Source organism: Erythranthe guttata, chromosome 9, assembly GCF_056151865.1.
Source record: "Erythranthe guttata isolate IM_541 chromosome 9, IM_541, whole genome shotgun sequence".
In the NCBI taxonomy this organism is placed as follows: Eukaryota; Viridiplantae; Streptophyta; class Magnoliopsida; order Lamiales; family Phrymaceae; genus Erythranthe; species Erythranthe guttata.
The window spans coordinates 5,637,477-5,665,220 of NC_142541.1; the positions used below are offsets into that span (position 1 = coordinate 5,637,477).

General features: G+C 39.5%; 1 protein-coding gene and 1 long non-coding RNA gene across 2 annotated transcripts; one reads left to right on the forward strand and one right to left on the reverse strand.

The window, feature by feature from the left end:
• The first annotated feature begins 13,596 nt into the window (after window positions 1-13,596).
• Window positions 13,597-14,247, forward strand: LOC148767949 (uncharacterized). Its single transcript, XM_088822705.1, has one exon. The coding sequence runs from the start codon at window positions 13,597-13,599 to the stop codon at window positions 14,245-14,247; it is 651 nt and encodes a 216-aa protein (XP_088678831.1).
• An 8,885-nt stretch (window positions 14,248-23,132) lies between these two features.
• Window positions 23,133-26,362, reverse strand: LOC105958426 (uncharacterized). Its single transcript, XR_016033372.1, has 3 exons — window positions 26,138-26,362; window positions 25,994-26,051; window positions 23,133-23,381 (listed from the first exon to the last, which is right to left on the reverse strand). It is a non-coding gene; the product is annotated as an uncharacterized LOC105958426 (long non-coding RNA).
• Window positions 26,363-27,744: the final 1,382 nt, after the last annotated feature.

A 27,744-nucleotide genomic window follows, 5' to 3' on the forward strand; every position in this document is an offset into this window, starting at 1 on the left:
AGAATAGAATACATTGTATACTATATGCAAGAACTTAAACAGTAAGGAAGACTTCTATCGTTCTGTGTTGATTGAAAAGCTTAAAAGTTTCTCTTTCAGGCAAAAAACTCCTTTTAAATTTGTTTCGATCAAAGTTAGTTGCCGTCGATTTTTCTTACTTCCTCGGTCTTTTTGTATGCCATTATTTTCTTTTTGATAAATTCTTGCTTTCTTTATATTCAATGGTATGCAATGGAATGTGTTTTGTTTCTCTTGAACTCAGCATGTAGTTGTGACCCGTTTTTTCTACTTCATGCGTGCTTGTTTTATTTTTGTTGGAGTTAGTTTGCTTTTGTAATAGCTGAACTTTATTCATGTCTATGTCTGTATGTTCGTGAATTTTACACGTATTCATTTAATTTTGACTTGATTATTAATTCTTGATGTGTGATGATAGGAGTCACAACATGGGTTTGGAATTTAGGGTTTCATCTAATCAGATGTTATTTCGTACATTGATTGAATTCAGATTGAGTTTCTCAACTGAAACCTTGTTGGCGAGTAACACGATATAAAATTATTTTTTTTTTCTTTTTTTTTCCCCCGACTATTCTGGTTGTGTTTTAGCATAAAATACTTGCTCTGGTATTTTATCTCTACATGCAGAAAACATATTACAAGACCACCTCATTGATTTAAAGTTAGCTGCAAGTCTGTTGACCTTCTTGCTGGACAAACAACCGAAGTTTCGGTTTTTGCTTACGAATACATCAAAAAATTTGTACGTTATTTCTTCTGCAAATCAATCCATAATTTCATTTTAAAGTAAAATGGGGTCAATATTGTCGATCTCTCTGATCCTTGATTTTCTGCATATGTTTGTATCTTATACTACTTGGGAAAAATGCCTAAACACCTCCCACCTTGCAATTATTGGGTTTAATAATTTCCTAGACACCCTGTACCATGTCTTTATTAATTATTAAATTGGCGAAAAAATCTTATTCGTATTGCAAATTTGCAAGTCATTTTTTTTGTTTATGATTTATGACATTCAACAGCATAGATATCCTCCGTTGTCGTATCTCTCGATGGTGAAAGATGTGTTAATTGACTGTGAACCGATATTGGGTTATTTACATAAAGAAATGGACATAATTGCAGAAAATCGAACAATTATACAATTTCAATACTTGCCTTATGTAACGCATTGGGGTTATTTAGCTACAATGTTCACATAAGCAATAACTGTAAATGTATCAGAAGAACAGCTAGGAAATATTCACGTACCTAAAAGGGCTAGCTAGCTATATCAAAGCTATTATGTTGGAGTTGAGTCGTCTCCTACTCCGTTCAATATCTGCATACCCCGAAATATTTTGCGCCAGTAAGACACAAGCATTTGTGGCTCCCGTTCTGCCCGTCCAATCCGCTGAATTGGCCACATAACAATCGCAATGGAAATTAAATAATGAAAATAAATCGGCACATGTATAGATATATATACTAGATCAGCAGATTTTTTTTAATTAATAGTGAAGGAACTCGATCACAACAAATAATATAAGTACAATCGAGCATACCTCCACTCTCATTCAATAACTTGCAAAATTCGCAATTGATAACGTCAATCTAGGAAAAGCTGGCAAGGCCATTCAAGCTTCGATTATTTGACTTAATGATCTGAGTAGCTTCAGTTTCATGTTTATCTCCAAAGTTCAATAGTTGAAGCAGCATTATTTGACTTAATGAATTTTTGTATTTTTTTAGTTGAAGCAGCATTATGCATCTTGAGAAATATAAAAGAAAAAACATAAAATAATATATAGAGAAAATCACCACGCACGTGCAACACATGTGCACCTTGCTAGTATATACAAATATACAAATCTGGTGGATATATATGGTGACTCTCTTAATACCTAGAATTCATTAACTGTCGAAATATTAAACATAACTAAAGGTCCTGAGTTCTAATTACCACCATTTAGGCCAAAAAAAATAAAAAAAATCATATCTACATTACATGCGTAATGGTGCTTCAACTATTGAATTTTAGAGATAAACATGAAACTGAAGCTATTCAGATCATTAAGTCAAATAATCGAAGCTTGAATGTCCTTGCCAGCTTTTCCTAGATTGACGTTATTAATTGCGAATTTTGCAAGTTATTGAATGAGAGTGGAGGTATGCTCGATTATACTTATATTATTTGTTGTGATCGAGTTCCTTCATTATTAATTAAAAAAACATCTAGTTCATTGCTATTTCTGACAGACTAATAATCATATAACAATTAATATAGCGTAAATTACCTTGTCTTCGTATCCGGTATATTTTCCAGTCAACGGCCTTTTGTTTACTCGTTTCACCCATCCTTCGGGCATCCACGAGTCGTCATCCACTTCTCTTTTGTTGATTGGCTTTTGCACAAAATGTTAAATAAAATTAAAATTTCAAAAAGTGAAGCCTCCATTCACAGTTGACAGGTCATTGTTTCCATGTCCAAATCTCTAATTCTATTCAATTGCCGCAAGCAAGAATTAATTAATTTAATACAACGTAGATAGCAGGATATATACGCGACAAAATCACCCTTGCATGCAAGGATAAAATAGCTACAAGAGAAGGCATACCTTTGTTGCACCACCTAATTTCGCTTTTTTCTGCTTCGAAGGTCCACAAGGCATCACAAAACCTTCTCCGACTTGTTCTCGCTCCATGTTATGTTCCCAAATAAGTTAAAAGTACAAAAGCTGATTAAAATTATGCAAAACCATATATCAAATCTATGGTAAGAGCATGATAAAGTCCATGATGCAACAAATAGATAAAAAGATTCCACAATATATATATATATATATATATATATATATATATATATATATATATATATATATATATATATATATATATACACACACACACATACAGACATATATATATATATATATACATATACATACATACATATATATGTATGTATATGTATATGTATATGTGTGTATATTTATACACATCTAGATCATCTACTTTACCTCTCGAGGTTGATTTGCTGTGAAAATTCGCAAAACCAGCGAGGGTTGTTGAAGCAGCTGAGGGTTAGGCATAAGGTCTATGCCTTCTCCATCTTGTATGTGGTCAGAAAAGGATGGAGTTATAATTACTTCATATGGCCATAAATTTGCTCGATTACTTGAGTGAATAGTAACATAAGACAACAAATTAACATGTGATTAAAACAATTTTTCAAGATGACACAAATAGTAGAGGTTGGAACTTGGACATCATAAAAATAAATCAGTATGTGTGTGCAAAACGATAGCAAAAACTGTTTCTTATATAACCGAAATTATGAGAAAAAAAGAGCATTTTGGGTGCACAAAAAGTATAAATTAGGAAGATATTTCTACACATGTAAAATAAGTATAGTGAGTAAAGCAATAAATAGATGCATGAATTCTACTGTTACGCATCTAGTCGATACAAGGAATGTTATTCATATGCAATGTCAATCTAGTAATATTTGTAAATTCAATGACAAAGCTAATTCACCTCTATATTCTAACAAAAAACTTACTTCCTCAAATATGAGCACCCTTCAACATAGTTTTCCATAAGAAAGAAAATGAACATTAAAAGCCATACAATGAAATGATTCAACGCCAATATATACCTGTGGCCGTAGTATTTTTACTATTTCCCTATGTACTTTAGAGCTTTAACTTTTGACCGGAATGCTTTTGAAACACCTGGTGCGTAGTATTTCTGCATAAAAACAAAAACATCAATTCATCATTTACATTCCATGTTTCACATCAATTATATTGATTATATATGGTTGGGTAGCCATTTACTTTTTGGTACCCCTCTTAATTAGTTTGGAAATAAATTAATTCCTTTCAGTGGAACCTCATTCCACTAGCTATACCTACTAAAAAAAGGAGACGTGGAAAAAATAAAACAAGACAAAACAACGAATAGTGAAGGCTAAGAGATTATGCAATGCTGCCATCGCTATATTATACCAGCCACAAATTACCGAAAAATAACCAAAGAATGGTTACCATAATATTCGGTACGGAATTACTACCGTACCGCTGTCATACAGTACGATACTGGTATTGTATTTTCAATACCACGGTAATACTGTACCATACCATAATTCCTATATTTTTATGGGGTTTTTGTGCATAAGTCCCCAACCAAGCATCTTTGTTATTCTAGGTTTAGGGGTTATATCTCTTTCACTAATAAGCCCATCCCTTTAATATTTATTATAAATAAAGGAAACATTCATGTATATGCCAATATTACCCTCAACCCTTTATACCCAATTCTTAATTGTAACCCCAAATTAATCAATTTTGTCCACAAAAATTCGATTTTGACCACAAAAATTCAATTTTGACTTTTTTTTTGGAGCATACTTTATTGCTCCAATTTCATCCTTAATTTAATTCAATCTCAATTTGACCCCAAATTTCACAAATTATTCAATTTTGACCAAAAACTTTTTTTTTTCAAAAAAAAAAAAATTGCAAAAAAAAAACATTTTGCCGCCGGATTCCGGAAGAAAACAAAATTGAAAATTTGAAAAAGTCAACGCCAGAGACAGACGTTGACCGCCGGAATCCGGCGGAAAAAAAAAGTTTTTGAAAAAACAAAAAAATTTGAAAAAAAAAGTTTTGGGTCAAAATTGAATAATTTGTGAAATTTGGGGTCAAATTGAGGTTAAATTAAGTTAAGGATGAAATTGGAGCATATTAAAGTATGAGGGATTATTTTAGTCTTTTACAAAAATCAGGACCATGTGTGGACTTATTGGTAAAGGAGTTTTTTGTCTGGATCTCTTTATGAATAAGTACCCACTGATGGGCTTATTTTCAATGACCCCTATTTTTATATATTTAACATATATTTTGCTTTCTATTAATTAATAATTAATATATATTACATCATGTTCATAGACTTAAACTATATCACAATTGAAAAGTCAAATGATATTTTACATTTAATATCGATTTTTCTTGCTCCCATCCCACACACACACACACACACATATATATATATATATATATATATATATATATATATATATATATATATATATATATATATATATATATAGTTGTAGAGTTCATCATTTGTACCAACTTATTCTATCTGCTGTTGTGAATCAACTTTTCAGTTCTCATCATTTAATCTAGTTACTGTAATTTAAGTATCAACATTTTACCATGTTACAATTTATTTGATTTATTTAAAGTAATAGTCATATTCTAAAACAGTTTCAATCTTGTATTGTTTTCTTGTGTAATTTTGAGGTTTGATATATTTATTTTGAAGAGAAAATAATGTAATATATAACAGATTCCAGGTGCTACGGAGAAGACAAAACGTTCAGACAAAAAACAACGTGTTTGGACAAATGAAAAATCCCAATTCGAAGATTTCTCAAATCCATGGAAGTCCTTAAAACAACCAAAGTAAATGATAAAAAGAAGCCTATCAAAGATGAATCTGCAGCCACTCAGATGAAAGCGTGAAAAAACTCCAAGTGAAGTTTGAAAAGAACGTTTGCCATATGGTATCAATAGCTAACTTAAACTTGAACTTGGAGTGTCTGTGTATCATTTTTAGGTGACAAGATATGAAGCCTCATATCACGTTGGTTGAGGAAAATGCACGGATACTTTTACTGAAAAGATCCCTCGATGTTTGAATTTGCCAGTTAATTAAGCCCAATAAGTATTTCTTGTAGCAAACAGGAAAGATTAAATTCTGACCGTTTGTTTCCCTTTAAATTGGCGATTTTTTTATTTAGCTTTTTGTGCAGGATTCAGATCATGCAAGCAGAATGTGATCTAATTTCCTTATAATGTGATCTAATTTCCTTACACGTGTTGTTTTAACTATGGCTATCAAATTTTATAGTATATGATAAAACAAAGTCATAGCTCATGTTGAACTGTAAAATCATGACATTATCATCCGTTGTTCAATTCATCATCGAAGGTTCTAACCTCCATAAAAAAGTAATTTTTTTTGTCAATTTTGCTAAATGGCCAAAACCTGGCTATGGGCTCGCTTCAAAACTTGCACTCTTGGAGGAGATTATTAGGTATATATCCTCTTTTTGTCTTCAAAATAAATGTGATCGACAACATTCAATAGAAACTTCTAATGAGGATCTTGAAAAAGCGGCCATATCGTCGAATCCATCTTAGAGATTATCACCAGCAACAGAATGAACTGGTCCAATGGACTCGAGACGGCAGTGGGAATGTCGCAACATTTGATTTCACCGATGTGGGGGGGATTCGTTTTATTTTATTTTGATGCTTGTAGTATATATAAACAAAAGGGAAAAGTTAGAAAAGTCGAAGTCGTGAGCTCCATATTTTATAATTTCTTGTGTGCTAATTTTTTTTTTAATTTTTTGTCACAATTGAAATTTCATGCTTCATACTTTTTATTTTCTATGTTATGTATTCAGAAGTTTTACTATGAGGAGAAGTTGTACAGAGTAAAATGTCTATTTACTAACATAATGCTATTATCGAAAGAGATTGCAACTCGAATTTAATTTGGACGAAATTCTATGAATAAAATGATATTAAGGATAAATAAACAGTATAGATAAAAAAAGAGGTTAATGTGCATTTTCACGTGCCTCACACGTGACTTTTCCATCCAAACTAATGGCAATTTCAAACGGTGGACGAAAATTGTAACAAAACTGGTTATTTGAGGACCAATTTCGTGCTAGAAAAAATTTATCGACCAAAATCGAAAATGGTGTAAAATATAGGGACGAGAGTTGTAATTATGCCCTTCCAAACCCTAATCATATTAATCTTTTCTCTTTTTTTCCCGTATCACCCATCTTCTCTCTTGTCCTTTTTTTTCTATTTTTTATTTTCTTCCTTTTTTCGTCCAAATCCTTCTTCTCTCTCACAGAAGCAAGTGGTCGGACAAAGAATTGTCGGCGCCCCATATCTTCTATGCCCTCATGGCGGCGCTCCACGAGGCCTGAACCATCACGATGCCACTGTCGTGAGCAACAACAGCCTTTTCTCGCCATGAGAGTCGATCTATTATTGTCGTCCGAGAAGAATGAGATCAGTCTCCATGCGGGTGGAAATTAGACGGTGTTTTTGTGGTGACGATGGTGGGGATGGTGATGGTGTGGTGTGACGACGGTATGGTAACAATGGAAAGACAGATCTAGAGTTTTTGGTTACATCCGGCGGGGCGGAGAAAGTCGCGCATGCTAGACCCCTAATCGACTATGTTAAGTTTTAATCGACTATGCTCAGTAGTCGATTGAGGTTTAATCGACTATGATCAGTAGTCGATTAAAGTTAATCATTACGTTTTTTAATTCATTTTTGAACTTTTGTTTATTGATTCCCGATTTTGCCACGTGTAGTCGGACTTGGGTCATTTAGGTAATGTGTTTTTGTTCTGTCATTCTCAATCCATCATCCAATTTCTATAAATCAATACAAATATTGTATGTCTTTTGTTTTGTAAAAAATAGCTGATTTTCATTTTCTTTTTTGTAGTTGTTTTTGTTATTTGTTTCGGTTGGTTATTGTTTGGATACTTTTGTTGAATCGTGTTGGTTTTGATTGAATATATTACGCTTGTTGTTGTGTTGTTGTTGTTGTTGTTGTTGTTGTTGTTGTTGTTGTTACTTTTAGTAATTAATTTCATTATTCAACCACACTTTTAGTTGTTAGTTCGTTAATCAACTATTCCCTTAGTCGATTGATTCCTGACAGAGAAAAAGTATTACAAAATTAAAAAACTGGGGATGTGTGTAGTTGGAAAAAAGATAGTGGATTATTGAGGAACGGAAATGAGCCTGGGTTTACATCAAAGAGTGAAATATGGGTTGGACATATCCCTATTAATAAAAGTTTTTGGACGTTCTCAAAGTGCCCCATTTAATAAAGGCAAAAATCAGCCCTTTGTAATTTGGAATTACCGAAAAAATCCTCATGTTAAATAAATCAACAAGGACCCTCCAATGTAAATCTGTCAAATCAAAATAGGTCCTTAACAGCTTATCGTGGACACCGCGCACAGAGTGGGCTACCGGGGGTGACTTTTTGACCCGAAAGACCAAAATACCGTTTAAATTATAATTTTAAAAAATTACAGATTCAACCCAAAGTGAAGTTTTTGAAATTTTCAATTCAATTTTTCAAATTTTCAAAAGCGCCCTCTCTCTAAATTAACTCAAAATTGGAACATCAATCTCAATTTTTAATTCAATCCTTAACACAACATCTTCTCCTCATCGAAAAATGTCTATCTTGACCTCATCGAAAAATGTCAATCTCGATTTCTATTTCCAACACGGCTAGGGTCACCTCCGACCAAAACCCGAATTCCTCAACCAGCCACGAAAACCCTCGGTTTCTTTAGTGAAATTCTAAAAGAACCCATGGCAGCGAGGCGCCGTTGGAGTTTGGAAGCAGGCATGAAGAAGGAGATCTGGTCCAGCTAATTTTTTTCTCCTGTTCAAAGGTTGGCAGCACGAAGTAGATCTAGGTGGGTGGCTGTGACTTATGCGACGGTGAATCTCTGTTGAGGTGCAAGCATAGTCCCACATCCGTTTAATATGGAAAATATCAATTCTTTATAAGGAGATAAGGAGGGCAGGAGGGGATAGAAACTCTATTTATGGGACCTTTTGGAAAAAAACCCAAGAGCAAAACCAATAGGATTTGGCCCAGATTAGACAATATCATACATATGTAGAGCTTGTGATATACCGATGGGCCCCTAACAATCTCGGCGGTGAATCTCCAATTTGAGGTCTATAACAGAGAGGTGTTGGGCTTGGGTTTAGAGACGGGATGGTGGTTGATGGGTTTGGTATGATGGTGAAGATGATGAAAATGTGGGATCGGGTGGGTGGCGTTTGTTTGACGGGAAAGATGAAAGAATAATGGATATGTTTGGTGAGCTTTTGGGCTTCCATTTCCATTTTATTCTGGAGAAAAGATGTTTTGGGAGAAGAATTTGAAAATAAAATAAAGGTTGTGTGTATTTTGAGATGAGACAATTTGTACTGTAGCAAGTTAAATCATGTTTAAAATGTGTTGGAAAAAGGTATTCTGAAAGAAGAATTTGAAAGATAAAGTGATTTTAGTTTGTAATTTAGTGAAAACAATTTTCACTGAAGGAGTCAAATCATGTCTGTTAGATAGAAAAATATTTGAATTATTTTTTGGGGAAGTTTTTTAAAATATTTGAGAAAGATAATTTTAGTTTGGGAAAATAATGAAAAGAATTTGAAAACCTAAACAAACATGGGGTTGTCTAGGGTCCGAGAGGGTTGTACTTCTCGGACCATTACCGGCCAATACAAATGCTCCACATAGGATTAGTACGTACCCACTAAAAAATAGTACGATACATACGTTACAAGTAAAATTACATTAAACACCTTTTTAATTAAATTGGAAATTTAATTAGAAAATTAATAATTTAAAACTAAATTCATATCAAATGAAAAAAAAAATATTACGATCAAACCTAATAGCTTTCCTTGAACTTTAGACCCACTTACATCAATCTCCTTAATTCCTCTAAAAAAAACATCATCGATTTTTTCCTTCTTTCTGGCAAAGTTCTCTGAGCAAGAAATCATCATGTGGTTCTTCTTATCGTACGGCGTAGAGAAATGTGAGACAAATATTTTCTTCCATACATATTGATTTTTCCATGTGTCCTGTAGAACTGGATGATTGTTAATCCATTTTTATTTTGTCGGCAATTTGATCATCTGATGGTAACAGTGTTTGTATGATTTTGTTATGTATCTGCTAGAATCTAATCGGATTCTAATAAACAAGGGATGAGTAAAGACTTGTACAACAAGTCCTTATGTACCGTGAAACACAAAAGGGAAGTCTCCTTGTTTACTTTAATTCTTTAATTTGTCATTAATTGTTTCTTTTATATAGGAAACTATCTTATTAATTATACAGAGTTATTTTTAACTTAATGACTTGTGTAGAAGTCTTGTGAAAAAGAATTCTTTCTTTCCATATATTTCACACAGACGTGTGAGAATCAAGAGAAGGGATAATTCCTTTTTATTTTTTTCTTATATTATCATTAATTGAAATATTATTATTTATATGGGATCCGTCTTGTATTTTAATAATATATTATTAGATACGTATCTTATATATAAATCTCCTATATCTCCTGTAAGTATCTAACCTTAATTAGTTTGCTTATACAGGAGTCTTTCCAAGGCTATATAAAAAAGAGAAGCAGTAACAGAATAGGGCGTGACTTTTTGGGAGAAACATATCTCTATTTTCTTTGTTGTTCTTGTGTGCTTTTTGGAGAGAAAAATATTTCTCTTTTCCTTGTTGGTCTTCCGGCAACTTTTTATCGAGAGAAGAGTTCAGAGAATAATTTTTTTTTCTGCTCGTTTTTATTGCTCCATTGTGATACGTGATTTTCATAGAAAATAGATCGGCTTCAAGGCTTTATGGTGAAGACACCAAGATTCAAGGATTATCACAAGTTTGCTTATTCTATACAAAAAGAAGATCGGTTGTTCGGGAGAGGGGCTTAAACTGATCTCGGGAGGAGATCGATCCGCCGACTGAGGGATTCAGCGTTGAAGGGAGTTCAACCGTGTGGAGAAAGGGACGTGCTGCAATTTGAAGATTTATAATTCAGCGTAGTATACAAGAACGGCGTCATCAAAGAGGGAGTCTTTGTATTTTGATTAAGTCCTACTTTTGTATTCGTAAAACTAAAAATTAGTAAATTTTGTTTGCATGTCCCCGTGGATGTAGGTTCAATTGTATGCAAACCACATTAAATTTGTGTCTTGTTTATTTCTGTTTTTATGAACTGTTTCACGAACTGTTGCAACACTTGACGCAACAGTAACGAAAAACTGAATCTAACACAAATAATTTAATCTGTACGAAATAAAATCTAACAATTGGCATCAAGAGCCTGTCACTAGATACACTTAGTGAGATTTTGGGATTTAATTTTTTTTTTGTTTTTTTTTTCTGTAGATATGAATAATCATCGTGAAGGCGCATTTCGACCACCTCTCTTGGGTGAATTGAACTACTCTGTTTGGAAAATAAGGATAAAGATGTTCATCAAATCTATTGATGAATGGGCTGGCCCGCGATTCTAATTGAGGAAAACAAAGTATTGAAGGTAAGAAATTCTACTCTTGAACAAAATGCTATTTCTACTAGTAGAGAAACATATAGGCTGAAGGTTAAATTTGCTCAAACCCAAGATTTTATTTCTAAGTTTAATACTGGTAGGGTAACTGATCCAGCCCGGGATCGCTTGATGGATCCAATAAGGACCAAAGGCCCAAACAAGGTCAAAAGGCACCGTTTAAGCCCATTAACAGAAGAAGGCCCATCAAACTGGTACCGGTTGGGCGAGAGGGACCATGCCACTGATCGCGAGTAGCCCGCGAGCGAGAGGCTTCTCGCTGCCTCACTCTCTCGCCTAGCAGCTTCACTCCCTCACCTGCGCCGCTCCGCATCTCTCGCCAGGCTGCTCGCCCCCGATCTGAGGTGATCATTGCTGCACATGGGGTATTTAATGCACGTCCAATCTACTGACAAGCGCAGAGGAATGTCTCTTCGATCCCTATTTTTTGCCCCCGCAGCCGCCAATGAAATGACAGATTAAACCGCGTTGAAGGTAATTTGAGGTCCGGATGCTTAATTACCGCGATGGGACAGGTAAATTAAATTGAAGAGTATTTGACGTCCGTCCCTTTTTTTCTAGTATAAATAGGGGCAGTAAATACAGGTAAGGACACACAAGCATACATACCTAAATTACGCACATAAGCATAGTATCTTCTTCAGAAATTTACTGACTTGGCCGTCGGAGTGCTAACTCCGGCCTAAGTCCGGTTCTTTTCTTCCTTTGTAGGTTTACTGTGGTGCCCGGTCCAAAACCAGGCCAATTCCACTCCTTAAACCAGCCCACCAAGAATCCTGTCGGATCAAATGGCGCCGTCTGTGGGAAGCCGTTGAGCAAAGCTGTGGCAACGTTTTCCTTTAAAGCACCTTTATCTGTTTTCCATTAATCAGTATAAGTTTATCAATGGCCTCGTTTCCCAGCATAGTAAGGGATCTAACCAGTCAGATGGAGTCAGAAGCAACCCCAGCCCCGCAGGAGCATCAACCAGCCGTCGGAGAGGCCTCTACCGCGAGAGAGGAGACGCCGCAAGCAGCCGGCATTACGGGAGGTAGCCCCATGGTAGCCATGACTATGGAAAACCTGCAGGCACTCTTGGCGAGCGCTGTCCAGGAGGGCTCTGTGCGCACGCTAAAGGAGCCCGAGGCTGCGCCGCCCAAAAGAAGGATGGGGGAGATTGAGGGGCGAGGGAGCGAGGGACCCGCCCGCGCAAGTTCCTCACTCAGTGCATTAAGCCCCTTCTCAGCCGACATTCTGGATGACGATCTGCCACACTCATTTCGACCGGTCACTTACGAATACTTGGGAACTAGCGACCCTTGTGAGCATCTCTGTCGCTTCAATAACACTTCGGATTTGCACCGATTTACTGAGGGAGTGAAGTGTCGGGTCTTCGCGACTACGTTAGCGGGAGCCGCACAAGCTTGGTTCAGCCAGCTGCCTGTGGGCACGATTCGCGGTTTCGACCAGCTAAGCGCCTGTTTTATGGATCACTTCGCGAGCTCAAAGAAACAGAAGAGGAGCACCCTGACTCTGTTCGCAGTCAGGCAGAGGGAGGGGGAGCACTTACGAAGTTTTATCAAGCGCTTCATCTCGGCCACCTTGGAGGTACCAATCACCTCGGAAGAAGTTTTGATCAGCGCCCTCGCGCAAGGGCTGCGGGCGGGTGATTTCTTCACTTCGCTCTCGAAAAAGCCCCCTGCATCTTTTAATGCTTTGTTGAAAAAGGCCGAGCAATACATAAACGCCGAGGAAGCGGTGCATAATAAATTTGGCGAGGGTAAAGGCGGCCTCGAGGCGAAAAGGGAAAAGAAAGAGGATAGAATGCAGAAACCGACTCAATTTGCGACAAGGGAGGTGCAGAACGAGAGAAAAGTAGGACCTCGTTTTGAAAGCTATGCCAAGCTAGTCGCACAACCAGGAGAGATATTGTTGGCCATAGAGAATAACCCAAAGTTAAAATGGCCTCGCACGTATGCGGAAGCCCCGAAGAGAAGCCCCACGCTAGGGAGTTTCTGCCGTTTTCATAATGATTATGGCCACACCACCAACGAATGCCAGCACCTTCGAGACGAAATCGAGAGGCTCATACGCGCGAAGAATCTGCCAGAATTTGTGAAAGAGGGGAACCAGCGCCCGCAGCAGTTCCTAGCTCGGCGTGCGAGCGAGCCCCGCAAACCTGAGCCGGGAAGGGAAAAGCTAAATGAGAGGAAGGACCAGGTGGCGCCTGCAAACTTCATCAGCATGATTTTGGGAGGACCTTCAGGGGGAGACTCCAACAGGGCCAGGCGAGCGCACCTGAGACAGTTGCGAGAGACTGAGGAGTTATTTGGAGAGATAGAGGAAGCAGATCGGGCAAGCCGTGCGCACCTCTGACGCTTGTGCGAGATGGAAGCTCAGCTTGTGGAGGTGCAAAGAATATCTTACGTGCCGCCCATTATTTTCGGTCCCCATGACGAAGAAGGAATCAGGCAGCCACATTCTGACGCCCTTGTGATTACTGCCATGGTAGCAAATTTCGATATCGCGAGGATATTAGTGGACACCGGCAGTTCCGCTGATGTTATCTACTATGATTGTTTCAGAAAGATGAATATGGATTTCGAGTTAAAGTATGTAGAGACAAGCTTGGTCGGGTTCTCGGGAGAGTCGGTGTGGTCGGTCGGAGAGGTATGCCTGCCCATTTCTCTAGGAATGGAGCCGGTGCGAGCAACCCGATCCGTGAAGTTTTTGGTACTGGATGCGCCTTCTACCTACAACATCATATTGGGGCGACCGTCCATGAACTCATTTCAAGCAGTAGTCTCAACTTACCATATGAAGCTGAAATTCCCCGTTTTAGATCAAATCGGGGAGGTCCGAGGGGATCAGGAGACCTCGAGGAGGTGTTATTATGACGCCTTGAGAAGAATAGGAAACATAGATACTATTCGCACTGTTTCCCCAGGTAACCAGGGGAAGGAGGACCGAATGCCGAAAGTAGACCCCGCAAAAGAAGAAGCCCACGTGAAGCCAATTGAGGAATTAATGGTAATTTAACTATGCGAGAAGGATTCCTCTCGCACCACCCGCATAGGTGGCGGTTTAGACGCAGACATGTCTCGACAGCTGGCTGAGTTTCTGAGGCAGAATCAAGATGTGTTCGCGTTCACTCCAACAGATCTCGGGAGTATCGACGAGCAGCTCGTGGTGCACAGACTGAATGTCAAGCAGAATGCGAAGCCAGTCAAGCAAAATCGTCGGCATTTTGGAGCAGAGAAAGACAAAATTATACAGGAAGAAGTGCGGAAGTTGTTAGCAGCCGGACAGATCCGGGAGATCCGTTTTCCTACTTGGCTGTCCAATGCAGTTTTAGTCAAGAAGGGCGAGGGAAAGTGGCAAATGTGCATTGACTTCAGGGATCTCAACAAAGCATGTCCCAAGGACTACTACCCTCTGCCACGAATCGACCAACTCTTAGACTCAACCGCCGGTTGCGAGATGCTAAGTATGATGTACGCCTCGCAAGGATACCATCAGATTCCATTGTGCCTTGGCGACCAGCCCAAGGTGAGCTTCATCACCTCCACTGGAACTTATTGCTATACGGTAATGCCTTTTGGGCTGAAAAATGCGGGAGCCACGTACCAGAGACTAGTCGACAAAATGTTCAGGGACCAACTCGGAAGGAACATGGAGATATACGTGGATGATATGTTGGTGAAAAGTCAAAAGGCGAGCATTCATTTAGAGGATTTAAAAGAAACATTCTGCACGCTCCGACGCTACGGCATGAAGCTTAACCCCAATAAGTGTGCTTTTGGGGTGAAAACGGGAAAATTCCTGGGTTACATGGTAACAGAAAGGGGAGTGGAAGTGAATCCGGAGAAGGTGTAGGCGGTTTTGGATATGGAGGCCCCACGAAATATTAAGGAGGTTCAAATGCTGGCTGGAAGAATAACAGCTCTGAGTAGATTCATATCTAAGGCGGGAGAGGCTAGTCACCCTTTCTTTAAAATACTGAGAAAGGGGACTCAATTCGAGTGGACGGAAGAATCAAGAAAGGCTTTCGAGCATCTCAAGAATCTTCTCGCTCGTCTCCCGCTGTTAGCAAAGCCCGCGCCGGGAGAAAAGCTTTATGTATATCTTGCAGTGGGCGAGTTCGCAGTCAGCTCGGTCTTAGCCCGAGAAGAGGAGGGAGTGCAAAGCCCGGTATATTACGCGAGTAAACTCTTGCGAGGGGCTGAGATGAGATACTCCGAGATAGAAAAGATGGGCCTGGCGCTAGTAACGACAGCACGAAAGCTAAGACCCTACTTTCTTTCGCACGCAATAGTGGTCCGGACTAACCACCCTATGAAGACAGTGATGGGAAGGATGGAAGTTTCGGGAAGAATGGTTAAGTGGGCAGTAGAGATGGGACAGTTCGATATCAGCTACGAGCCGCGGATCGCCAAAAAAGGGCAAGCCCTAGCAGATTTTCTGCAGGAAACAAAGAGACCAGAAGAGCAAGGAATATGGAGGGTGTTCGTCGATGGTTCGGCGAATGCATCAGGAAGTGGAGTAGGAGTATTGCTAGCAGAGGCGGGCGAGGAGTTGGAATACGCGATAAAGTTGCCTTTCAGAGCCTCAAATAATGAAGCAGAGTATGAAGCAGTTATACATGGGATGAAGCTGGTATCTTCAGCCGGGGGCAGGAAGTTGAGCATATTTTCGGATTCACAGCTAGTGGTACAACAAGTAAAGGGCGAATTCGAGATAAAAAACGAGCGAATGATGGCTTATTGCGAGACAGTACGGTCGATGATGAGCGAGTTCGAATTTTGCGAGCTAGCTCAAATACCCCGAGAGGAGAAGCAGCATGTTGATTTTCTGGCAAAAGTAGGAAGCATGGCGGTGGGATACGAGTCAAGGAAAATACAGTTGCTAGTGGGGGAGCCATGTAGCGGGGGCGAGGAGCGTGTTTCAACAGTGACAAGTGGGGAGGATTGGCGCACGGAAATCAGGGCGTGTCTGCAAGGAAAGGTGCTCGCAAGTGGCCGCGCCCAGAAGGTCCTGGAACAGCGAGCAAGCAATTTCTGCCTAATCGGGGATATACTTCACAAAAGGGGGTACACTAGGCCGCACCTAAGATGCCCATCTCTGGAGGAGGGCCATTACGTGCTGCACGAGGTTCACCAAGGATGCTGCGGGGACCATTCAGGAGGTAGAGCATTGGTCTGGCCCACCTTGAGAAAGGACGCTGGACAGTTTGTCAAGAGATGTGATAAGTGCCAGAGGCATGGCCCGCTGATTCACACGCCGGGAGAGGATATGACGATAATAACTTCCCCTTATCCTTTTGCACAATGGGGAATAGATATCGTGGGCCCCATGCCGCTGGCCAAGGGGCAGAGAAGTCGCTGTAGATTTCTTCTCCAAGTGGGTGGAGGCGGTGGCAGTGGCCAGGATAACGGATACAGAGGTCATGAAATTCATATGGCAATAATATCTGCTGCCGATATGGGTTGCCTAGGGATCTCATTTCAGATAATGGAACACAGTTTAACTCAGCCAAGATACAGGGATGGTGTGCAGGTCTGGGTATCAAGCAGAGATTTGCAGTCATGGCTCACCCGCAGGCGAACGGGCAAGTCGAGGTGATCAATCGGGTACTGTTAGAAGGAATAAAGAAACGTCTGGAGGGAGCGAAAGGAAATTGGGTTGAGGAGTTGCACGCGGTACTATGGGGATATCGAACATCACCAAAAGAAGCGACCGGAGAAAGTCCGTTCTCATTGGTGTACGGATCGGAAGCTGTCATACCAGTAGAGGTAGGAATGCCGTCGAGCAGAATTATGAATTTTCATGAAACAGCTAATAGCATGCGCTTGCGCGAGGAGCTGGACTTGCTAATGGAAAAACAACAGAGCGCGAGAGGAAGGATGGAGCTCAGCAAAGCTAAAATTAAGGCAGCCTATGACAAGAGAGTAAGGCAGAGAGTCTTTCAAGTGGGGGACTTGGTCTTAAAACAGGCGGATGCACTCAAAATGGTGGGAAAGCTAATGGAGAAATGGGAGGGCCCATACAGGGTAGTAGCTGTTCTCGCAGGAGGAGCTTACATGTTGGAGGATATGAAGGGCTTAAGGATATCTCGCGCATGGAACGTGTGTCATCTAAAGCACTACTATATATAGTGCTAGTGTGTTATAGCATTTTGTATTATAAGAATAGGCCATATTTTTGATTGTTCATCCGTCTGCCTGCGGAATGAGCCATGTTTTTAAGTAAGAAAAAACAGTATGAAGTGGCCTCTTTTGGAAAACCTGATGTCTTGAAGAGTCTGTAAACTCTTACTCGCACATAAGCGAACAAGGATTACAATTGAGAGATAAGTAAAAAAAAAAAAAAAAAAAAAAAAAAGAAGAGAAATTGTTGAAATATTTCCAATACGAAATCGGCGAGCAAAGACTTGCAGCCATGAAAATCTCGCTAGAAAGCGAGAAAGAAAGATTATTGGAATATTTCCAATACAAAGTGTGCGGGCAGGGATTTGCATCGAGCAAATCTCGCTAGAAAGCGATAAAGAAAGTTAGAAATTATTTGGAATATTCCCAATACGCTAGAAAGCGAGAAAGAAAGAAATTATTGGAATATTCCCAATACGAAGTGTGCGAGCAAGGATTTGCTTCGAGCAAATCTCGCTAGAAAGCGAGAAAGAAAGTTAGAAATTATTTGGAATATTCCCAATACGCTAGAAAGTGAGAAAGAAAGAAATTATTGGAATATTCCCAATACGAAGTGTGCGAGCAAGGATTTGCATCGAGCAAATCTCGCTAGAAAGCGAGAAAGAAAGAAATTATTTGAAATATTTCCAATGCGAAATTGGCGAGCAAAGATTTGCAGCCATGAAAATCTCGCTAGAAAGCGAGAAAGAAAGTTAGAAAATATTTGGAATATCTCCAATACGAAGTTCGCGAGCAAGCATTTGCATCGAGCAAATCTCGCTAGAAAGGGAGAAAGAAAGAAATTATTTGAAATATTTCCAATGCGAAATTGTCGAGCAAAGATTTGCAGCCATGAACATCTCGCGAGAAAGCGAGAAAGAAAGTTAGAAAATATTTGGAATATCTCCAATACGAATTTCGCGAGCAAGCATTTGCATCGAGCAAATTTCGCTAGAAAGCGAGAAAGAAAGAAAATATTTGGAATATCTCCAATGCGAATTTTGCGAGCAAGCATTTGCATCGAGCAATTCTCGCTAGAAAACGAGAAGCAAAGAAATCATTGGAATATGCGTCGAGCAGAACCCGCTCGAAAGTACGAAATGAAGTGCGCGAATGAAACAAGTCGTAATAGAACCCAAAAGCATGAAATAAGAACGTAGCAGAATAAACTACTCAAAACGATAGATAATAAAAATATCCAAATGAAAATCAGCATTGTTCAGCAAAGGAAAAACGAATTGTTCAAAGTTGTTGCAAATAAAGAGAAAAATAAAAAGGCCTCATGAAGGAGGAATATCGGGAAGGGTAGAGGCGGAACAGGTAGGGTCCAAGCGAGCCATGTTGGAAGGGGCTTGTGCAGCATACTGGTTCAACTCTGCGAGCATCCCATCGAGTACGCCAGCCCACCAAGCGTGATCTACGGGTTCAGTAGGATTTCCCTCCCAACCAGGGATCTCATCGCCCAGCAGGTCAAGAATGGTGCTGATCTCCTCAGAGGGATCATCAAGATTATGGCGAGCCGCGTACATGCGAATGCCTCGGTCCATGAATCCCACGCCTATCGGGGCCGCAGTATTGGCAAAGTGAGCGGACGAAGGGTACTTGCTGCTTAGCCTCTCGCGATATCCCCGTAAGAACTCCTGTCCATCTATCGAGCACAGATGGTCATACAAACTCCTAGCCCGCTCCAAGGCTACGGTTCTCATGCATTCCGCCTCCACGACTTCCTGTTTGCGGCGAGAGATGAAGATCAACTGCTCCTTTTCCGCATTCAGGCGGGCCACCTTGCTCTCAAGAGAGGACTTCATGGCATTGTATTTTTCATGGCCCAGGCGAGCGACCTCCTCTTTTTCGTTCGTTAGCTCGCGGACCATGTCCTGAACACGAATCACTTCATTAGCCTTCTCGCTGGCTAGCCTTTTCATGAAGGTGAGCTCCTCAGCCTGGCGGGTGGGATCAGTTGAGCCAAGACCATGGGCAAGGAGTACGTTGATCTAAGATAAATAGATACATGAAGCTAGTTAAAAAAAAAATTAATTAATGATTATGATGCGAAAAGATAGGAAATTCTAGTGTACCTGAGAGCAATGGAACAGTATGCGAGAGTATTGTTGCTCAAAAGACATGCTCTCGAGAGCCTGGGCATCCTCCACGAGCTTGACTTGGCTAAAATGGTTGGATAACTCAGCATAACTGCGATCAGGCGAGAGCGACGACAGATAGCCCCTGTCGTCCGCGCGGCGCCTCTTAGACATGGGGGAAGCCTGACCGCCGCTAGCATCCCGCTTAGCGCGACCTGCCTCAAGCAGCGCGAGCTCCAGGGAGCGAAAGGAGTTGTGCGCCTCCTGATTGTCCGCATTCTCGCTACCAAGATCGATAACGGGCTCCAATCGGACTGTGGGCGGCGGGACAGGGCTCTCGCGCCTATCCTCGGGGCGAGGGGTGGAGCCGCCCGCCGTGCTCGCAGCGGCGGCAGTAGGGGATTGTTGGTGAGTTTAGGGAGCCTGATTGGTGGATTCAGAGGGGGTGCGAGAGGATTGCGCGCGCTGCTTGGCGAGAGCAGCCTTCATGGCATCCCGAATCATTTCGCCTGAAACACGGCAAAAATAACATTGGTCATTTACGAGAGGGTAAAATGATTTCTTAAGAAAAAGAAGTTTTCAATTTTATCTCTTTGCAAAGCCGAATAAAGTCATGGGATAAAATATGGAAATTAGTCCTAGAAAAATACCCAGTGGGCGGGGGTCTGTCAGAGACATATCCCACAATCCGGAGCGGGCAAAAAGAGAGGGAGAAGCTACTATCTTCTCTACGTCCCACAATTGAGGAGGCGTGCGGGCTGTCAGGCGGGCGAGTGTCTCTAAGCAATCGGGAGACACCCCGATGGGGCAAGAAGCGGTTCCCACGTACGATGGATGAAAGCCCCAGGAAGTGGGCGAACGAATGAAGAGGAAACGCTGGGGCCAGTTATGCACTTTATTGGTCAATCCCTTAAAAAGGCCTACGCCGGGGCGAGCTGTGAGATGGAAGAAGCCAGAAGGGGAGCGATTTACCTTGAAGGCAGAATGGAACAGGTCGCCCGTGGGCTCTATGGAGGCCTCGGCGCAAATAATGAAAAAGGCCGACATAAATTTAATGGAATTAGGAAGAAATTGATTAATGGGCACGCGAAATTCGCGAGCCACATCCAGGAAAAAGGGGTGAACGGGCAGTGACAAGCCCGAGAGCAGTTGGTCGATATGCCAGGTCAAGTAGCCTGGGGGAGGGTGAAGGGAATCTTGCGAGGATGAAGGAAGGGCTAAATCGAAGGAAGCATCTAACCCTTGCCGGACGAGGAGGTCGCCAATATCGTCAGGGGTCAAAATCGAGTGTTGGGGGTTGGTCAAGATGCAAACGGAGGGTTCCCTCAATTTCGGAACCCTAACAACCCCCTTTCCCCCGCCAGAAGGGGAGGTCGCATCGTCGCCCCCTTTAGGTTGCGAGAGGAGGGGGGCTTTGCTCTTACCCTTTTGCGAGCGAGCAGAGGTGACCGGCGGACCCCCGGTTTTGGATACCACGGCCCTCTTCTTGGGCCTATTTCTCTGTTCCGACGGAGGGCCGAGGCGAATTACGGGGGTGCGAATCTCCCCGGTGGAAGAGGAGGAAGACACGGAGGACATGGGGTAGAGGCAAAGGGAGGAAACACGAAAAAGGAAAAAATAAAGAGAACTGAAGAATCACAAAAAGCGGTGGGGAGAAATGTTTACCTTGATAAAAGGGAGGAGGAGAAAGCAATTTCCGACGCCGGAGAAGAAGAGAGGAAAAGGAGGAGGGGTTGAAGGAGGAAGAAGAATGTAAATGGGAGGAGTGAGGAGGACCCCCTTTTCTAGGCAGAGTGCGGGATTTGAAGAGACCCGCCTGCGCTGCATTATTTGTGAGAAGACAGCGCAGGCGGCGCTTCGATTTCCAAAAAAAAAAGAAAAAAAAAAATAAATTGTTAAAATAAAAGAAGAAGAGGGGCGGTTTTTAATTAACTGGATTAATAAATTCAGTCATTTAATTACTCGGAATGTGTACGGTTTTTCTGCTACGGAATATGAAACGAGGCACGTTATTTGAAACGGTGCAAATGATTACATTAGGAAGCGGGTCGCCGGAATGGAGCGCACGCCTTCTCTCGCTAAGAGCGAACTCGCAGCCACTAGCGCCAGGTCGCAAATAACCGCGAGTGGGGGACTAGTTGATCCAGCCCGGGATCGCTTGAGGGATCCAATAAGGACCAAGGGCCCAAACAAGGTCAAAAGGCACCGTTTAAGCCCATTAACAGAAGAAGGCCCATCAAACTGGTACCGGTTGGGCGAGAGGGACCATGCCACTGATCGCGAGTAGCCCGCGAGCGAGAGGCTTCTCGCTGCCTCACTCTCTCGCCTAGCAGCTTCACTCCCTCACCTGCGCCGCTCCGCATCTCTCGCCAGGCTGCTCGCCCCCGACCTGAGGTGATCATTGCTGCACATGGGGTATTTAATGCACGTCCAATCTACTGACAAGCGCAGAGGAATGTCTCTTCGGTCCCTACTTTTTGCCCCCGCAGCCGCCAATGAAATGACAGATTAAACCGCGTTGAAGGTAATTTGAGGTCCGGATGCTTAATTACCGCGATGGGACAGGTAAATTAAATTAAAGAGTATTTGACGTCCATCCTTTTTTTCTAGTATAAATAGGGGCAGTAAATACAGGTAAGGACAGACAAGCATACATACCTAAATTACGCACATAAGCATAGTATCTTCTTCAGAAATTTACTGACTTGGCCGTCGGAGTGCTAACTTTGGCTTAAGTCCGGTTCTTTTCTTCCTTTGTAGGTTTACTGTGGTGCCCGGTCCAAATCCAGGCCAATTCCACTCCTTAAACCAGCCCACCAAGAATCCAGTCGGATCAGTAACTTTGAATGAAATTTTGAACAAAAATCAGCCGAACTATGGTCGTATAGGTATAGGGGTAATCAACTATCTAATGATGCATTGAAACAGAAAGAGGATCCAAAAAGAAAAATCAATTTTGTTAAACAATCCAGTGTTTCACAAACTGTTGCGCTAGTTGCACCAACACAATCATCTCAAAGAAAAGTTTTTGTCTCTACCTGTCATTTTTGTCATGTTCCAGGTCATATATGACCCAGGTGTTTTAAGTACTTGAAAATGGTTAAAAGAATAATGGCCCGCTCACCACTTTCCGCTAAAATTGATCACACTTTTGTGTCGTCTCAAAAACCCAAGATAAAGGTTCATTTAGTGAATAAAACTAACAAAAAATCTGGGTAAAGAAGTCTAATATTAATTGTTTATCTGCCATTACTTCTTTAAAATCATGTGATGATAGTAGTAACTGTTCCAACAGTTATGGTGACAAAGCTAGTTTGGGTAATCTGAATAGTGATAATCTATATGTAGCACCCCATTTACTTTATACTCTATACCGGCAAATGGTATAAATGTTTTTTCTATTAAGTTGCAGCGGAAGACCTTTTGAAAAATACAGTTTTGTTTTTCGAAACAAAGTTCTAGAGAAAGGTGGTAAAGTTTTCTCTAGTTTTGAAAATACTTGAAGTGTTTCGCTTCAATTTTTTTGTTCGATAAAATTTTTTTTTTGAAAAACCCTTGAAGTCGAACACTTCATAGAATTAAGTCAAAACAACTTCACTCTTTATTCGGTGCCACATTTTCCTTAAAACATTTTCTTGCTTCAAATAATAAATTCGGATTGTGGTGGAGCTCTTAAGAAATCAACATTAGAAAAGAACAAGAATAATCGGAAAACATTATATTATACATAAGGATTAAAAATCATTTCCCGATAACATATTCAAGTACTACGGATTACAATCCACTAAAAAGATTCAAGTACCAAAACAGAAGTTAATTAAATCCACATAAATTCCATACGGCTCGATTCCTCGGCTTTCCCCGGACTTGGTTCAACTTTGCTCCTCGGATTCGGATCATGAGCTACCTACACCAAGATAACATCTATATGAGCCTTTAAAAAGACTCAGTAAGAATCCGGAAGTAATAACAAGGTTTTGAAAAAGACTTTACACATAATTTATATATACACACACATATATATATATAGGCATACACGAACACATAATAAATTTACGATCATTCGAAACTTGCACTTACTATACCTTACCTTTACCTTTCCTTAAAATCTTTCAAGGATACTTTACATCCTTTCATTTCTTTCAAAAGTCGGGTACTTAACACCCTTCTTTCTCTTTACTTTAATATGCAAAAGTCGGGTACTTAACACCCTTCTTTTCTATACTATAATATGCAATATGCATGAAAATGAGACTTTAGACTTTTAAAACTTTGGGCCCGTTTGGAAAAACAATCGTGGAGTTCGGCAATAAGCCGTGTATTTTGGAGCTTGTGATCTATAACTTTACTATAGTCACGACTATAACTTTACTATAGCCGAGTTAGTGGTTTATAATCCCGATTCCTATGTGAATCAGTCCCTATGTGGACAGGCCCCTATGTGGACCCCAACTATCAACCACTAACCGGAATATAGTCACGGCTATAACTTTACTATAGCCGAGTTAGTGGTTTATAATCCCGATTCCTATGTGAATCAGTCCCTATGTGGACAGGCCCCTATGTGGACCCCAACTATGAACCACTAACGGAATACCAGCCCCCCGTATCCCATACTTATTCACCTAGATCCACAACCAATTTCCAAACATTTTTAACTTTGAAAAGTCATGATTTATGCATCTTAGACTTACTAATGAATCATATGATGCTTACATGATCTATCTATGTTACTTTCACATAAACAAGCATAAAGGTAACAAGTATGAAAACAACTATACTTCACATCTTCAATCAAATTACTGAGCACATAATCATATAGAGCATAACACTTTTGTTTCACATTTCATTTTCATAAGTACACATAAACATTTAATATCACATAGCAGCACCAAGAAGGGCATTCTTCAACTTTAACCATATTATAATCACATAATAATATAATCATATCATTCATAGCATATCAATATCACTCATATCATGAATTATGAAAATTACCACATACGACATTTCTTTACTCTAATCACTTAATACATACACATTTATTTCAAAAGTGACACACATCATAGCAAATAATATACGAGAACAATCAAGTATTCTAACTCATCATAGAAATCAGTTAATCATATCTCTACATATTGTACTTGCTCCTTAACACCATTCTAGGCTAGTAGATTGTAATTCTTTCTTAGGACATGCAACAAGATACCTAAACTTAGATTATTAGGCCATAACTTAGAGATTTCACCTTCATCACTAACTTATCTTTCCTACCTCGGATATTAGAACTATGATCACAAATCATACTTTGATAAAAATAGTCATCTTAAGAAAATCAAACAGTTTTGGTATCCTGACTTTGAAAAATCATTTCTCTTGAACCAAAAATCAAAAGCCTTTGAAACTTTTACAACATACTCCTTTATATGTATTTAAAATCAGTGAGAAACAGTTTATAAAAATCATCATCGGAGTAAAAGATATAAATAAATTTCTAAGGTGGTACAGTTTTGAAATCTGAACAGAGGGAGTGACTTTAAAAATTCATTTTGCTTTACTGATTCATCCAAACCTTTTGAAATTTTAACTCCATATACTATTAAGAGTCTTATACACCCCTGAAAAACATTTTTAGAAAATACTTAGTAAATTAGGATAAATAAGTAAAATGGTACAGTAGTGCAGTTTAAAACTCAGAACAGGGGAGGGGACTTAAAAAATTTCTTATAAATTATCTACTGGGTCAAACACTGCCAAATATTATCTCAAACGAGTTTTCTAAGTTGGGTTTATGTTCCAAGTTGATTCATTAAATTTGAAATAGGGAAACATTAGATTTCATTACTAATTCTAAACTAACTCTAGTTTTGTACAGTTTCGGTAAATAATTCATAACTCATTTATTTCTACTCCAAAAATTACAGGCCACATATCAATATGACCATAACAGGGAGATCTATCCTCATATAAAATTTCGTAGTTTTCATAAATAAACTCGTGGGTGAAACATGGGTTAAAATCCGTACCTATGAATCTGTAAATTTTACATATAACCATCTATTTCAAGATTCTAGACTCAATCAACTTAGATGACTCAAATCCAAACCCTTAAACATGTAAGACCACAACTAGTAAATCAATAATATTAACATGCAATGATAAGAAACATAAGGATAATAAATTTCATAGCATATCATCATCAAATTACGGGTTTCTCACCAATCTTCTATTTTCTTTCAAGAATCAAGAATCAAGAGCTAGATTCTCACATGCAAAGCTTTAAACATGAAATTAAACATATCAAAACATCATCATCATTTTTCTCATCAAAGATCAAGGATTCAAGCATGGATCTTAACATGCATGAGGCTAAATATATAATATAACATACTATGAGCACTTTATTTCATACAACTTTCGATTTCTTCAAACACTCAAGAAGGGGAGTTTTTCAAAAAGAGAAGAGAAGGAAATACTATTGATGTTAGCTTGATGTAGCAAGAATTCCATGATTCTTACCTTAGGGTCTTTGAGAATTTGAAAGGCTTTGTATATATTTGAAACCCACTAGAGAATCCTTCAAGAATTTCGAAAATTAGAAATAGGAACTATAGGGGATTTCGAAAAGTTTAGGAAAGAAACAAAGAACAAGGATTTGCTTACCCTTCTTGGTTGAATAATCTCCTTTTGGAGATGAAGAACTATCCTAGCTAGGAATTTATGAAAGAAAAACGAGAAGAAGAAGAAGAAGAAGGAGGAAGAGATTTAATGGAGAAGGCTTGAATTAGAAGAAGAGATTTCTTCTTCTACTTTGGGCTATTTTGATCGATGGAGAGGGGGAAGGAGAAGGGGGCTTAGCTGATTTTTGATGTGAGAAAATGAAGAGGAGAGGGTGGTATTTATAGAATTGAAGAGGCTTGTATTCTTAATGAGTAAGTATGAAGAGGGGTCTTTTTGCAATTAGGACTAACTTGAAATAATCTAGAGGGACTTCTAGGCAATTTCATTTAAGTTATCTTAAAAATAATGCTAAATGAAAAGCCAAGTGGAAATGCACATGGAATAGTGTATGCATGCAACACATACAATCATAGCCAATTTAAAGAGAGGAAATTACTATCAATTAAGCATATAAACTTTCTAGTGTGAGAAAATAAATTCTTATGTTACTAAAACTAAATCCACGTAAATCACATAATTTCACATGTTCAATTATATTAAACACATAAAATACATTTTAGTTGCGCAAATAGAGAATAAAATCAAAAATAATTATGTAGACATATAATGCACATTAGTTCACATAATTTCACATAAATAGCAAATAAAGCAAATTGAAAAGCAACTAATAAAATTCGCACATACAACACATATTCATGCAAAGGAGACGAGAGGGAAAATACGGAAATCGGGTATCGGAAACGCGGGGTGTTACACTATATGTGAAAAATGAGTTTATGAATCCAATTCACCATTCGAGAACTAAGCTTACTGATATTTGTTATTGTTTCATAAGGGGCTTGGTCGAAAAGGGGGTTGTCTCAATTGATTATGCTGCAACGGAGAATGAATTAACTGATGCTTTTGCAAAAACACTTGATGAACAGAGATTTGATTCCTTGCGAAAATCGCTCGGAATTTATGTTGTTTAATCTGATGGAGTTGCATGAACTGTTGAAACAGTCTGTGTCATGTCCAGACTTGCAACTTTTAGTGTAGGACACTTCATATGTTTTTGCATCTCATAGAGGACCTGCAGTAAGCATACTGCATATGATTGAGACAAATGTGAATTTGATACTTCGTGCACTTCTAAACTTTGTGGGGGTAGAACTTCTCCAATTCCCAAAATAATTACTTAAAAAGCTCCAACTTATTTATTTGTATGAATAGTCTTGTCATGGTTGGATGTTTTTATAGGGAAAAGCTGCCTCTTTTAATGAGTGAAAGCTACTCTTAAACTACTGTTACTAATATATATATCTACAACCATTTGGTCAGTGAATAGTTCGAAGCTTTTTTGAGTCGAGCCAGTAAATCACGTGGCCGAAAGCTCGCTACAAGGCTCAATTAGAAAGCCCAGTGGACTACACATTGCACGGCCAATATAAATTATATATCTGGTCAATGAATAGTTCGAAGCCTAGTTGAGTTAAGCCGGTAAACCACTTGACCAAACACTCACTACAAGGCTCAATTAGAAACCCCAGGGGACTACACATTGCACGACCACCATAATCTCGTACCTTTTAATTGCTTTGTTTTTAATG

Coding starts and splice junctions, on each gene's coding strand:
- LOC148767949 (XM_088822705.1), top strand. CDS start 13,597: ATGGAAGCTCAGCTTGTGGAGGTGCAAAGAATATCTTACGTGCCGCCC.